Source organism: Alligator mississippiensis, chromosome 1, assembly GCF_030867095.1.
Source record: "Alligator mississippiensis isolate rAllMis1 chromosome 1, rAllMis1, whole genome shotgun sequence".
Classification (NCBI taxonomy): Eukaryota; Metazoa; Chordata; order Crocodylia; family Alligatoridae; genus Alligator; species Alligator mississippiensis.
In genome coordinates, this window is record NC_081824.1 from 176,575,101 (window position 1) to 176,589,944 (window position 14,844).

Here is a 14,844-nt window from a genome sequence, read left to right on the forward strand (position 1 = left end):
GAAAGAAACGAAACAATACCTCCACCCTCCCGGTCCCCCCCCCCCAAATCAATACTGACAATTTTGCCACGAGTTCTCTGCTTATTAAATCTCAGCAGTACCTGCATATGAATTCCACATGCTGGTCAGACAACTTTATGCTGGTAGGCCAAGCAACATATGAATGGTATGAGGGTCAACAAGAAGGGCTTTAAAGGTTTGAGTTCTGGGAAACATTAGCCTGGTGACAAGTGCTACAACTTCATGGTTTCTATCACAGGCTGCTGCCCTTGCCTTGAATCTTTTTGCCCTCTTTGACTCTAGGGCAACATTTAGAACTTCCTCCTTGGATCTGTAACTCATGGGAAGTGCCAGCTTTACCTCAGAAGTTGCAGATAATCTGCAGGAATATCTGATGACATTCCATGGCAAGGTTGTTCAACTGGTGGCCCACAGGCAACAAGTTGCAGTTCCTGGGCTTCTGCTTGGATACCACTCCCCGAACTGCTCTTGCTGCAACAGCAGCTGGAATCCCCGAGCTCCTCCTCCCTCCTTTGGCTTTTGCTTTCTGTCCTTGCCCCAGGGGATGGGGCAATGCAGAGGAGCAAGGAAGAGGAAGCTGAGGGTGAGCCTGGGCCTGCATGAGCATGGGCATGTGCTGTACTGGGAGTATGGGTCATGGATCACATTGGTGTGGCTCACAGGCATGCAGCCCCCACTGGCATGGTTCCCGGGGCAATTTAGGATCTGGACAACCCTGCCCTGTTCCATGGGATTCTCTGTCTTTCGGAGGCAGGTAGGAAATGTTTCTGTAGGTGGGCCACGAAATGAATTGAAATGTCTCTTTTGGGCAATATCAGCTGAGGTGACTCCAAGTTTAGACTTCATTGAAACTTGAAACCAGACTTGGAAATAAGTACATGTGACAGCTCAAGTATTGCTCAAGTATTGGGTCAAATTAGAAAGGGGCTCAGGAGAAGGAGACCTGATGATGAGAGTCTATTACAGGCCTCCCCACCAAGAAGAGGATTATGACCTGGCATTCTACAGCAAACTGGCCGAAGCAGCCAGTACTAAAGACTTGATTGTCATGGGTGACTTCAACTACCCCGACATCTGTTGGGAAGACCATTCACCCTGCTCCAGCAGATCAATCAACTTCCTGGCAACTATAGATGACTGTTCTTGATATAGGCTGTGGAGAGGCTGACTAGGAGTAAAGTCACTCTGGACTTGGTGCTGGCCAAAGGGGAAGATGAAATAGGAGAACTGAAGATTGGAGGTTCTGTGAGTGACAGCGATCACAATCTGATCAGATTTACCATCCACCAAAAGGCTGGGAACTCTATCAGCAGAACAAAAGTCCTAGACTTCAGATGGGTGGACTTTGGTAAACTCAGGAGTCTAGTTGGAAAGGCCCTTTGCAACCAGCATCTGGACAACTTGGAGCTCAAGAAGGATGGTGCTTCCTCAAGAAGGCTATTCTTATCGCTCAAAAAGATGCCATCCCCATGCAATCAAAAAGAGAGAGAGGGGCCAAGAGACCTTCCTGGCTCAACAGAGACATTAAGGAACTTCTCAAAAAGAAAAAAGAAGCATACATCCAATGGAAAATGAGTTCGGGATCCAGAGAAGAGTATGCTCATGCAGCCAGAACCTTCAGACATGAGACAAGGAAAGCCAAGGCATTCATAAAAGTCAAGCTGGTGGCCAAAATTAAAAATAACAAAAAAGTCCTTCTATAGGTACATAGGGAGCAAGAAAAAAATCAAGCTCCACCCCTGTGGCACCCCTACGGAACACAGAGAGGAAACCTACAGTTGACCCCTGTGAAAAGGCAGAGCTCGTCAACAATTACTTTGCATCAGTATTCCTGAAAGCAGGTGAGAACTGGTCACCAGGCAAGGGGCGCGGAGAATATGGCAATGACAGAGGTCCTCATAAAATCAATCCAGAACAGGTCAAGATACTCTTGGATCAACTGGATGCTTTCAAGTTGGCTGGTCCAGACGACCTTCACCCAAGAGTGCTGAAAGAGCTGGCTGAGCTCCTAGCAGTGCCTCTGGTGAGGCTGTTTGAGGAATCGTGGAACTCAGGAGTTGTCCCTAACAACCGGAACAAGGTGAACGTGGTACCCATCTTTAAGAAGAGAAAGAGGGATGACCTTGCGAACTATAGACTGGTCAGTCTGACTTTGGTCCTGGGGAAGATCTTTGAAAAAATTGTCAAGAAGGATGTCACTCACAAGTTCACATCTGGTGGGGTACTGAGAAGCAACCAGCATGGCTTTGTAGAGGGGAGGTCATACCTAACAAATTTGGTGTCCTTTTATGACCATGTAACTAATCACCTGGACATGGGACAGGAGGTGGATGCCATCTACCCAGATTTCAGCAAAGCCTTTGATACTGTGTCCCATGAAATCTTCTCAGTTAAGTTGGAGAGTACTGGCCAAGACCAGGCTACAGTGAGGTGGGTTGGGAACTGGCTCAGCAGCCGATCCCAACGAGTCTTAATTGTTGGGGTGGCCTCATCCTGGAAGGCTGCCTCCAGTGGCATACCCCAGGGATCAGCGCTTGGGCCCATGCTCTTTAATATCTTTATTAATTACTTGGACAAGGGAATGAAAGTGCAATGATTAAATTTGCAGATGATACCAAACTGTGGGGACAAGCGGGCACATCAAAGGACAGGTCAAGGATTCAGGAAGACCTTGGCAGGCTGGTCCTATGGGCTGAACAAAACCAGATGAGGTTCAACAGGAATAAATGCCAGGTCCTTCATCTGGGAAGGATGAACCCTCACCATATCTATACGATGGGTGGTGGTCCACTTGCTGGCACTGCATCTGAAAGGGACCTAGGGGTGACAATCGACCAGAAGATGAACCTGAGCCACAAGTATGATGAAGTTGCCAACAGATCAAACAGAACTCTGGCGTGCATCAGCAGATGTGTTGCCAACAGATCTAGAGAGGTGCTCCTCCCACTCTGTTCAGCATTGGTGAGGCTACAGCAGGAGTACTGAATCCAGTTCTGGGCACCACACTTCAAGAAGGATGTGGACAAGCTCGAAAGGGTGCAGAGAAGGGCCACCCTCATGATCAAGCACCTGGGGGACAGGCCCTATGAGGAGAGACTTTGGGATCTGGGACCATTCAGCCTGAGCAAAAGAAGGCTGAGAGGTGACTTGATAGATGCCTACAAATATGTCAACGGAGTACACCAGGACCTCGGTGAACAACTTTTCAGAAAAGCACCCCCCGGGAAGATGCAGACCAATGGACACAAGCTAGTCAAGGAAAAGTTTCAGCTGGACAGATGGAAAAACTTACAAAATACAAAATATTTAGGTTAGTCAAGATTATAAAAGCCTAGGAATTGCAGAAGGATTTATTTAAATTAGCACTCAGGTCCCAGTTGAACAGAGCAAGTTTTCTTTTCTGTACGGGTCACTAGAATCTAGAACACACTTCCAGCAGAGGTGGTGCAGTCGCTATCTCTGGCAGCCTTTAAGAGGATACTGGACAAACCTTGCTGAGCTCATTTGAGCCCAATTACCTCCTGCTCATGGCAGGGGACTGGACTTAATGATCTTATAGGTCCCTTCTGGTCCCTTTTTTTTGATTCTATGTGTGGCGGCGAAGCGCCCCCACAGGCGAGCGAGGGGGAGCAAAGGGAACCCACAGACCCCAGACCCCGAGAGCAAGCCCCCAGAAGGGCATACGCACCGTCAGAGGGGCAGCGGGAGGAAGAGCCGCATCCGCGGCCGCAGCCGCGCGAGCCGCCATTACGCCGGCTCTGGCAACAGCTGTTCCCCACGCGGCGAACAGCTGAGCCAATCCCAGTGGCCGGAGCGGCCGCGGCGGGAGGATTTAAGAACGCCAGCAGAACAGGGAACGCGCGGGAGCCAGGGAGAGAGAGTACGGGTGTGCTGCCTGTGCCGCAGGCTCTCGCACGGGGCAGCGAGGACCCCGTCTGCGGGTCTCAAACAGGCAGCGTAGGCAGGAGCGGGAAGCCTGCTGCCGGCAGCCAAGTGAGAGGCAGCCAGAGAGTGCACGCCGAGGCACTCTCTCAGCGTCCTGAAGCGGCAAACGCACAGGAGGCAGGGGAGCGCCCTGCGGACGGGAGGAGAGGGGAGACAGCGGAGGCCCCGGGAGGGGGCTGGCACCAGGGGAAGCACCCACCAGCTCCCCCTGGTGCGGAGGAGTATTATCTTTAAGGAAGGAGAAACCCCTCTTAGCAGGAGGGAGGACGACTGGAACTGGTCAGGGGCCATCATACTGGGCCTGGCAACATCTGGACAACATCGCCCAGCGGTTGGTGTGTGGACGGGGTGTAGGGGAGGCGGAGCCCCGTGGATCATCGCGTCCCGTAACCGTGAGTAACACCGTCTATCGGGAGGTCCCACCCAGGATAAAGATCTCTACTGGAGACCCCTCTGAACATAACCGATTACATCCAAGTCGTGGCAGGCGAGTTGAGGGGAGGGGCCACACCCCGATAGGCCAGGCGGAGCGAGGCACGGGCTCCACACTATGATTGTAATGATAATTCAGAGGGAAGCCATTCCAGGCCATGATGCATGTACAGCTTTAGTTTGTTTCTTTGGATGGAAAGATAACATCTGGATAAAGGGCAGAACTGCCCCAAAGAAAAGTAAGATTTGGATTTGGGATTTTGGTACAGCCTGTCTACCAAAAAATGCCCACCCATGAAGACTAAATCTGGCTCTTAAATTCCTCTTAAGTTTAGGATCTTTGAATCAAAAGCTTCATTTTGGTATTGATTTTAAACCTACTGTCTTGTTTCTCTTAACTCTGATTGAGAATTAAGCCCAATTTTGAGGCTTATCAATAAGCAGAACATGCAGTGGAACAGCTATGCCAACATAGTTATAGTAGTCTATATTAGGGTTGCATATTTGACCGGTCAATTAAAGTTTGGTCAATTGACTGGTCAAATATTTGTCAAAAATTGTAAAAAATTGCCAATAGGTCCAAGTAATACAGAGAAAAATCACAACTTTTCCATTAAGAAATGTGTCAAGAAACAATAAAAATCATATTTCTGTCAAGAAAACTATAAAAAAAATGTATTTTTTTGATAAAAGTGCTATAATCTTTGACCAGTCAAAAATATCTAGTCAATTGACAATATTTGACCAGTCAATTGAGTAGCTTGCCAACTCTAGTCTATGTATAACTATAACTATGCCAGGAATTTCCCGCTTGTAAGCAAACCACTTCCATCACCTATGCTTGGAGCCGACTTCCATGTATTTTTATTGGCTTCTGTATAAAACAGTTCTGGCCTTATTTGGGGACAAGCAGAGACCATTTCCTCTGGAGCTGAGTGGAGGAAGCATGTGTCTCTATTAATTCCCTACAGCTCCCTCTCTTTAATGACAACTTTGACCCCCAACTGATCTTTTATTTCTGGTTCACAGGCACAGTGCAGGTAACCCCCAGCCAGGTTCATGCAGCTGTCTTTGTGCAATTATCCTGGAATAGCTCATTATCATTACAATAAAAAAATACATTAAAGTTAAGGATGACCGGCAAAAGCAAATGTAAATGCCTCCATCCACACAGAGTGATGCAGAGAGCCCATATATATGGATATTTTTTCTTATATGTGAATGTATTTTCCTGAAGAACAAGGGTTGTCTCTGGCTCAAATATTTATTACTTAACCTGCACAGACTATACATAAAATAGATTTTGGGCACTGACTGACAAGATACACACCTGGTTTGAATAAAATGGTTTGGAGAAACAGGGAGTTCAGCTTAGCTAGAGACAGGACTTTTCATTTCCAAAGTTGCCTATGAGCCACTAAGAATGCTATTTGGATTTAAAGATGTTGCTAATTGGGGTAGTGCTGTCAGGAATAAACATGCACACACGCACATGCATGCATGCATACACGCACACACACACGCACACATGTCAGCTATCACAGAGACTGCTTATATGCCTACCATCATAGTATCCAGCCTGTCCTCAATAATTACATTTTAGATGTAGAGCATCAGGGCAAGTGAAGAGCACTGCAAACCAGAATTGCAGTCAGTTCATATTAGAAAATGAGCTTCTCTCCCAAAGAAAGAACTGTAATATATCTTTAAAAAAATGCATCTATTTCCTGGGCAGCAGGGTTGTCTCATCAAATGGGATCTGTGTAGTATTTCCTTTAGCAATAATAGCGAGGGAGGGCTTGACAGCAGAAAGCCAAAATAGTTAGACAGCTACTAGCTAGAATGATGGAAAGAGATTCAGGCGCATGTGAGGTAGTAACATTTTCACGGCAGAGCAGAAAGGTATCTGTGTGTCTCAGTTTATTTGAAGAACCTCTGCTCCACCAGAGAGGGTGGACAAGAAGCTTCAACAGCTCCCAGGTGATTTGGTATAAGATAAGATAGGCTTTTCAGAGTGTAGTGTCTGTAGTGGTGAGGACATTTCTTCTAGAGTCCATTCTCCTCAAGAAAGTGACGCTCCTTCCAATGCAAAAGAGCTTCTCTGAAGCACAAACCAGGTCAGCTTGAATGGTCCATGAGATCCGAGGGGGGATTCTCAGAAAAGACAGGGCAGGTCTTTACCCTTCACTCATGGAAGCAAAGTGGCCTGATCAAGGAGATGTTGCCTAGCTTGCATTCTAGCCTCCCTGAAGTTTGTGGCTAGCAGGGAAGGATGATAAATTATGGGTCTCATTTGCAAGGGAGACTGGGTTAGTGGTGCATCTGCTGTGCTGCTCTGTTCCTCACCGTGTACATCTGAAGTTGAAATGTGCTGGGCACCTAAGAGGCTGTACAGGACAGTGAAAATGTTTGACACCAGAAGCTGATTGACAGTGAAAGTGGCACGACCTTGTCACAAGAAAAATTATGGGTTTTCCTATTTGTCTTGATACAACTGATTTTTTTAAAAAAGAAAATAAAAAAAGATCTCAGACACCACAACATTTAGGTCACTTTTATTTGTCTGGGTTTGAAGCCTTTAAGAGTGCATTGTAGCCACATTTTCCAGCTTGTCTCCACAACTTTGAGGCTCAGAAGTAAAAGGACCTTAAGTAAAAAGCTGAGATTCTCACTTAATTGCCATCCTTGAGAAGTTGAGGTCTCAAGTAAAACAAATAGCACAAGCCCTAGTGAAATGGTCATGGTCATGTACGACATCTTTGGCACTCTACAATTTCTCTGCACATCAGCTTGTCCCTTCTAAATTCTGGGAGAGACAGTCCATCACCCCAAACCTGAAAGCCCTGACTTTTAATCATTTAACCTCACTAGTGGCTTCCTGCTGTATAAGCTGAGCCTAAACTCTGAATCTCTACTGTCAATCTTAGATGGTTAAGTCTAGATAGGATATCTGTGGCTTGAGTCCATGCCTAACTTTCACAAAGTACCTTGAACTCTCTGCAAAGGGAAAAATCCTATTTGTTTGCCTTTAAAGGTAATAAGAATGGTGATATGCCTCAGCCCCTGCTAGTTTCATGCTACATTAGGCCATTAATGGAAAACAATTTACTTTTTTTCCCTCTGCCCCATCACTTTTATCCTTCTGAAGAAAATGTGGGGTCAGCAGAGGCTGTGGCACTGATCTTTACAACAAAAGGAACAGTCAGTGCGATTTAATTAAATCTGAGTGGTGGGTGACGGTGGAACGGCAAATAATTTCAGTTACATGAAAAGAAGAGCATCTATGCGGGACTATTGAGGGTCCCCGTTCTGGAGCGCCTACTTTTGGAGAAGCCTGAGACTGTAGCCTTTCTGCCTCTCTCTCTTCCTCAGGGCTCCAGTGATTTTCTTTGTGGGTAACTGCCTCTCCAGGTAGGCCACGTTTATGTGCTCACCTTTTCTAGGATAACAGAGGCTCTTAGTCTAAGCCCAGAAAGACACCATTAATCCCAAAGAATCCCAGCGGTAATGGGCTTCTTTCATTGCCTCAAAACCAGATCATGGGCTCAAATCAAACATGAACCCAGTCAATCAAAGGGCTCTGACATACCATAAAGAGGTCCAAGCCTGAGCCAGGTTCTTGCACTGCATAGTAGTAACTTGGCCAGTTTCCTTCCTAATCTGCCCCTAATTGCTGGGCTCTCTCACATCAGTCTAATATTCTACTCAAGTGTATCAGGTGTGGCTAACTGAGCAGCTTTGGCTAGCTCCAGCTAGCGAATCTAGATATCAAGAAGGCACGCTGCTATATTACAGGGATATATAGTGCTTCTCTCTGCAGCAAAGTGAGTGCTATCATTACTAAGAAGAAATGCAAACCTCTAGTTTTGCATTTCTTTTTATCTCAGACCAACACGGCTGCTAAATACATCCCTGAATCATCATTACTAGGAATTCTATAGCTTTTGAGGAATCTGAAATGAACCCCTAGTCTAAAGGTTACAGGCAGTTAATACTAGTCCTAAATTTAGGTTTAGCAACTCAACCCCCCCCCCCCCCAAACAAAAAACAAAACAAAACCCCCAAAAACCCAAACCTGATGAAAGGATCCAAATAAAAGGCCCACATTTAAAGATCTATTTCCATTTTTTGTTCCCCTTTTCACTGGAATCAATTTGAACTAAACATAAACAAATAAACACTACATCTCCCTGCACTGTCTGGAGCCCAAAGATTTTAGCATTATACTAATGCTGAAGGACCAGGAAGTGAAAATGACTAGAAACTCACAATAAGCAATAGTCAAAATGAGAGGCCTAGATCTATTTGTCCCATCAGAGACATGCAAAAGGCAGACAAGTCATAAATAATCAAAAGTTTATCGGGTTTTAAATAGACTCACTTTTTAATAATATAAAGGTATAGTTACTAATACAGGATATCATATAATTATTTTTAAATGAAGAGTCTCCTTTATAAAGTGGAAGAGCATTTGTGAAAGTTAGTAGTGCACTGCATGTATTTTCTCCACTTCCTTGTGAAGGAAAGTAAAGCAAGGGAGGATGGTTAATATAGTGACTACAGAAAGAAGGAAATAGGGATTTTCTCTGTTCAGCACCTGTTATAAACTTGTAGGTTTAAACAAAGTACTTTTAGGGGTTTTACCCTTTCGCTCAGTTAAGGACAATTAGCTGAAATAACAACCCAAGAAGCTTTTGCCAGAAGCTGTTCTGTTGTTTTTAACCACAGCTGCCCGATAGCATGTCCTTCACTGGGACCTCCATTTCCTTTTCTCATACTCACAAGAAAGGAATCAGAGATTTGGGAAATACGTGTCAGCTCCTCCAGACCACAGCCCCATTCTGCTTGAATTTTTCTGCCAGAGCTCCTTTCAGCATGAGTGGAGATGCTGAACTTCGGAGCAGCCCATGAAGCTAAACCTTTACTTTAGTGACTAGCACCGTGGTTGTTAGTCTCAGATAGATTCTGCCTTAAAATGTAAATACACCAGATGACATGTGGAACAAAGCAAGCATTATTATTCCTATTTTACTAAAAACGGTTAAGGCCAAGTTTCTCTTCTACCTTTAAGATGCCAAAATAGCACTTACAAGCTGTGTCTACATGTGCACTTTAATGTAGCATTAGCCTATTTAAATATGCGTTAAAGCATCACAAAAAACCTGTGTGGTTTTGCTAATGCACATTAAAATAGGTTAATGTGCCTTTTCCTAGTACCTCACGATGGAGGGCACTTTATATGTGCTTTAGGGGTGGGGGGCAGCACTTTAAGTACAGCAGCTCCAACAGCCACTCTAATTAAAGTGCTGCAGTGTCTCATGTATCAGGGTCCCCACGCTTCAAAATGGAGGCAGAAGCATGTGAACTAAAGCTTATTCAACAAGCTTTAGTTCAGCACCTCTGCCACCATTTGAATCATGGGGGCGCTGATATACAAGATGTGGGAGGCTGCTGAAGTGTGGTAATTGCCACGCTCCAGCAGACTCAATTAACTGAATCCGCTCTGACCCATTGGAATTACAGCACATTGGAGCAGCCTCCGCACTAGTGTACAGGCACCCGGAGGTACTAAATGTAATGTGCGTTAGCAAAAGTGCATTAATGAACATGTAGACATGCCTACAGATTCCTAACAGTCATGTAAGGTTGATTCTGTTCCCTGAAAAACTGCTACTGTGTCTATTTTCATAATCTGCCTTTATCAGCATGCCTTAAGATGTCAGGAGGGAGAAAGTAGACCATCTGTCCAGTAGCTGAGCTGTTAGGACACCTGCTCAGGAAGTGGGAGACCTTGGTTCTAAGCCTCCATCATCCTGAGGAGGTTTGAACCCACACCTTCAACTTCTAGGAATGTATGTAGCCACTCTGCAGCGCTGACTACATTCTCTATCCATCCTGTTACACTGGGCCAGGGGGACACAGTCAAAGAATCATGCACCTAGAAGGAGGGAGAATTTCTTTTCTTGATAGTTTGAGACAGCTTAGGCATTGAGGAAATATCTGGATCCAAGGACAGAAGTGATCTCATTTTGTGGATGTTTCCCAAATTCTTTTTGCAGATGCTTTAAGCCAAACTTGAAATTTCTTGGCTAAACAGTTTGAGTCAACATCTTGCCCCTGCTGAGATCTCATACCTTTGAGCAGTTTTTAGGGCCTGTTATTTCTTTGTATGAAGGACTTTCTATGAGGCTTTCCAAACACATTGTGGGACCCTTACATCTCCCGCAGAAAAGATATGAAAAACTGTTCTATGCGGTCAAAGAGTTAGGGGTTGATAACCTGCTTAAAGTGACCATACTTCCTGCAGGAGAGTTGTCCATGTCACACGTACTGTTCAGCAGAGGTGACACACAAAGATAGGAACTAGTTACAGAGATTCAGGCAGAAAATCCCCCTAGCCAAGATGTAAGCGATGTGCTTACTACAAAAATTCTCCCTACAGGCTCCTTAAAAGCACAGCACAGTTCAGGAGTTCATAAACTAGGGGTCTCATGCATTTGCCCAGACACCCTAAGAAGCAGGCTTCAGTTGCTGGCAAAGATGGGACTTGCACAAATTTCTGTACTCTTTGCAAGGCTCATAGAAAACCTGCTCTTTCCTAGACAATACATACTCAGTTTGAACTAAATCAGCTTTAAAATGGATTTTAATTAAAGCAGCACAACTTCTTTGGTGAGACAAGGCCACAGGTCTTCTAAGGGCTTAGACAGGCACTGCATTTGTCCCATCATGTCAGCTGTTTTAGTGTGATAAAAAGCAGCTGGCCATACAATCAGGCTATTTGTCATATTAAAAAAATGGCCAATCTGTCCCCAAAATGGTGAATCCACAACAAAGAAGTTTATTTTATACTGTCTGTCTGCCTTTCTGGGACAAATTTAACATGTGGTTAGGTCTGAGAGACTCCCACTATCCCACAGTCCTCTGCTCCCTGACTCCCTCCCCTTCAAGGGGGAAGGAAAGCAGTTGGCTTCCCTGACAGCTTGCTCAGGGCAGAGCTGTCATAGGCCCTGCAGGAAGGGCTTCAGGGAGCCCTGTCCTGGTTGCTGCTTGGAGGCAACAGGTTAGGGCTGTAGTGGCAGTGGGGGCTTGCAAGGTAGCAACAGTCTCTGGTCTCTGACTGATGCAATGGGCTCCAATATGAGGCTGCCTGTAAGCAGATAACTTTAAAGGGCTTGCAGGCATCCTGAGACTGGAAATGCCCGTCACATCCATCAATTGTTGCCACAGGCAAGCCTGTCAAATGAGCTTGTCTTGTTCACTGAAAGGCTCCCCTGGAGGCAAAGGGACCTAAACAGCAGGCCTTTATCACCCTCTGGTTGGAGAACATGACTATGTGGCAACTTTGTCATGCAACCTTTGTAGCACTGCAAAAATAACATGTGGCAAAGGCCTAAGATCCACCAAAACTTTGAATCCTCTTCTTTGGTCTTCTAAACCTAATCTCAACCCTCCAGGTCCTCCCCTCCCCTCCTCTCCTCAATGGGCATGACAGCCTTCCCCTGTAAACAAGTGGGATTACAATGTGTTTAGCACTTCATAGCAAACGCTCAGCTCTCTGCTGGAACCCCCGAGTTTGGTTTCATAATGACAATTGCTGGACCTGGTTCCTAGTCTCAAAGTGCCCTTTCTCATTCTGCTACAAGGGAAAGTTTGAAGGGCGCGCGCATATGCGCGTGCACGCGCGCACACACACACACACACACACACACACACACACACACACACACACACACACACACATGGATACAGGTACAGATTACATCAAGCATGAAACATTTCCCTGGCAACCCAAATAAATAATAATTCACACAAATAATAATGGCAAAACACAATCTTTTTCAAAAGAAAACACAGCTAAGAAGAAATGAAATAATGAGGCATTTCAACTGAAGCATCGCTGGTGCTTGAACAAAAGGCTAACGCTGGCGCCAGCAAAATAATGATGCATCCAATGTTGAAGCATGGGTCATAGCCCTCTATATTTGCAATCCATATACTTTCCTAAGAGCCAGTAAGATAATAACCAGGGGAGTATGTCTTTTGTTGTAACTTCTCACAAGGTAACCTGTCCTTTTAATGTAATCCATTATTCCTAGGGTGCAGTACCTCAGAAAGACCAAAGGCATCAATCCTGACTACATGGACAGCTGATGATCTTGTTTCTTAAAGTCTGGGGCAGTGGAAGGTTACTGTTTTGCCTATGTTTCCACTATAAGAAGCATGAATAGCAGTGTGCATGGGAAATAAAAGTAAGCAACAAAACACAGAGCTACTCCTTGAAGGTGATCAGCAGTCACCTATTATTCAAAAGTACTCTGCAGCTTAGATGATGTCACTGTTGGACCTTTAATGTTATAACAATCACTTGGCTAGAGAACCACTAAATGAAAATTAAGCCAAGTTGACACTGCTGCTGTGAATGATATAATCTTTGAGTATGGGCTGACTGGAGTTTGGGGTAAGGTTTTTACAATTTCCAGGAACATCCATGACCTAATTTTATGGTCGTTCCATTCATGTTGGGCTAAATCACACCTCTAGATCCAAACATGCTCAGAACTTTGAAGACTTGAAAAGCCAGAACAAAAGTGAATTATGTAGCTTTTAATTCAAAGTTTTCATTCCTTATACAAAATGTATAGTATCTTTCATCTGAGAGTATACACTTGCTTCATACACAATCATGAACATGAAGCATTCTTCTATTCAGCTGAGGGAACCAAGACATAGAATGTTTAAATAATGTGCTCCTAACCACCCAGTGATCAGCGTCAGAGCCTAGAATGGAGCCCCAAAGTCCTGACTTCTTCTGTGCTGCTCTAATATCTCCATTTTGGATATTTCCTACCTACAACACAACATTCCAAAAGGAGTCAAAGTATCTCTTTCTCCTCAGAGTTGAATACTCCCTCTCCAAGAATGCTCAGGGCAATTTTGGATGCTAAGCAGTCAGTAATGAAGTGATTGCTCATTGGGAAGGCAGCAAATAGTAAGGAACAAGATAAGAAGTTCTTACCTGTCTGAAACATCTGGGAGAGCTAAGACCATCCACTGCCAGATTCCGAAGCCTTCGTTGTTTGTAAAGTGCCAGAACGTCCTACTCTGTTCTTTCCCTGTTTTGTTCTCAACAAGAACCAGGGAAATGTTTCCAAGAAAGGAGCCATGGATGAGCCATGACATTCGAAGCTACAAAGAAGAGAGCAAGAAATTAACTAGTGGGTGAATGATCCACATACAAAGGAAATGCCCAATTCTGTTCTTTTGATTCCTTCTTTCACCTTAACAAGTGTTTCTTCCTAACACTCCCATCCTCTTAGGGTAGTCTGAAGTGTTGTTGTAGCTGTGATAGTCCAAAAAATATGCCAGAAGCAATATTTTGTTTCCCAAAGCTTGTCTAATATCTCTCCCAAGTATACAACTGGTTCAATAAAGGACATCACCTAAAACTCTCTTTAGTTCTCAGGATAGTGGTAGTTTCTCAATATTTGGAGCAATACTATTATACTCAAATATAAACACAGGTTTTTGGTGTGATGCAGCAGTTAACCTACAGACAATTCATGTACCGTTAGCATATCCAATTTTCATTTATATGAATATCTTGTCCATACATATAAGTTTTATACCATTTTAAATATACTGGCATAATTAAAACAGCAAAACCTACCCTGAAGTGGATGCAATTATACCACATGGGCTAAGGGAAATAAGCCATATCAGTAATTAAACTCCTTATACTGTATAACTGAGTTTCCGCTCAGGCTTACTGGCAGAATGATGTCAGCAAAAAATTACACTGAAATAGTTATGCGAATAAAACTATTTAAGTGTAGACCAAGCATAAGCCTTCTCTACACGTCTACTCTGCAACTGGCAGTTTGAAGTGCCCTTAAAAAGGGTGAAAAACTATATCTACTTTAAGGCTCCTTTGCTTCAGAAAAGTGGTGCAAAGTTTGTTGTTCCAATGAGAATCAGGTATTTTGTGCTCATCTATTGCATACTAGAGTATACAGGGGTATTGGCCATTTTTCAGCATGGGGACACTAATACATGAGACTCTGGAGTCTGCCGGAGTGCTGTGATTACAGTGCATCAGAGCAGCATCGCTGCACATGTGTAGGCACCCAGGGTTTTAAAGCTAGATCTACTATAGAACATTTTCTTGGTACAGCAGAGTTAGTGAAAGTCAGTGTCTTCTTGTGTAAATAGTCAACTGCATACTGGGTATTAGTAAAAGGAGTGTTGCTTGCAAGCCAAGGGATTCCTTTTGTGATATTTTTAAATACCCTACTGTTATTCTGATAAGAAAGTACTTTTTCCTGTAAAACTTATGTCACTTGGGAAACCAGGATACATACGCATTTTATATATAATACATATATAGGTACTAAGTATGTGCTACTAAATATTATATATAAAATGACAAAAGTACATATATAGGTA

At 44.2% G+C, this 14,844-nt stretch overlaps 1 protein-coding gene across 1 annotated transcript in view; it reads right to left on the bottom strand.

The window, feature by feature from the left end:
* Window positions 1-13,583, bottom strand: part of ALK (ALK receptor tyrosine kinase) — a 96,778-nt gene extending 83,195 nt beyond the window's left edge. The window contains exon 1 of the mRNA XM_059724229.1: window positions 13,418-13,583. Within this exon, the coding sequence (XP_059580212.1) occupies window positions 13,418-13,581 (164 nt within the window). The 5' untranslated portion in view covers window positions 13,582-13,583. The remainder of the gene's footprint in view (window positions 1-13,417) is intronic.
* Between the last annotated feature and the right edge of the window lie 1,261 nt (window positions 13,584-14,844).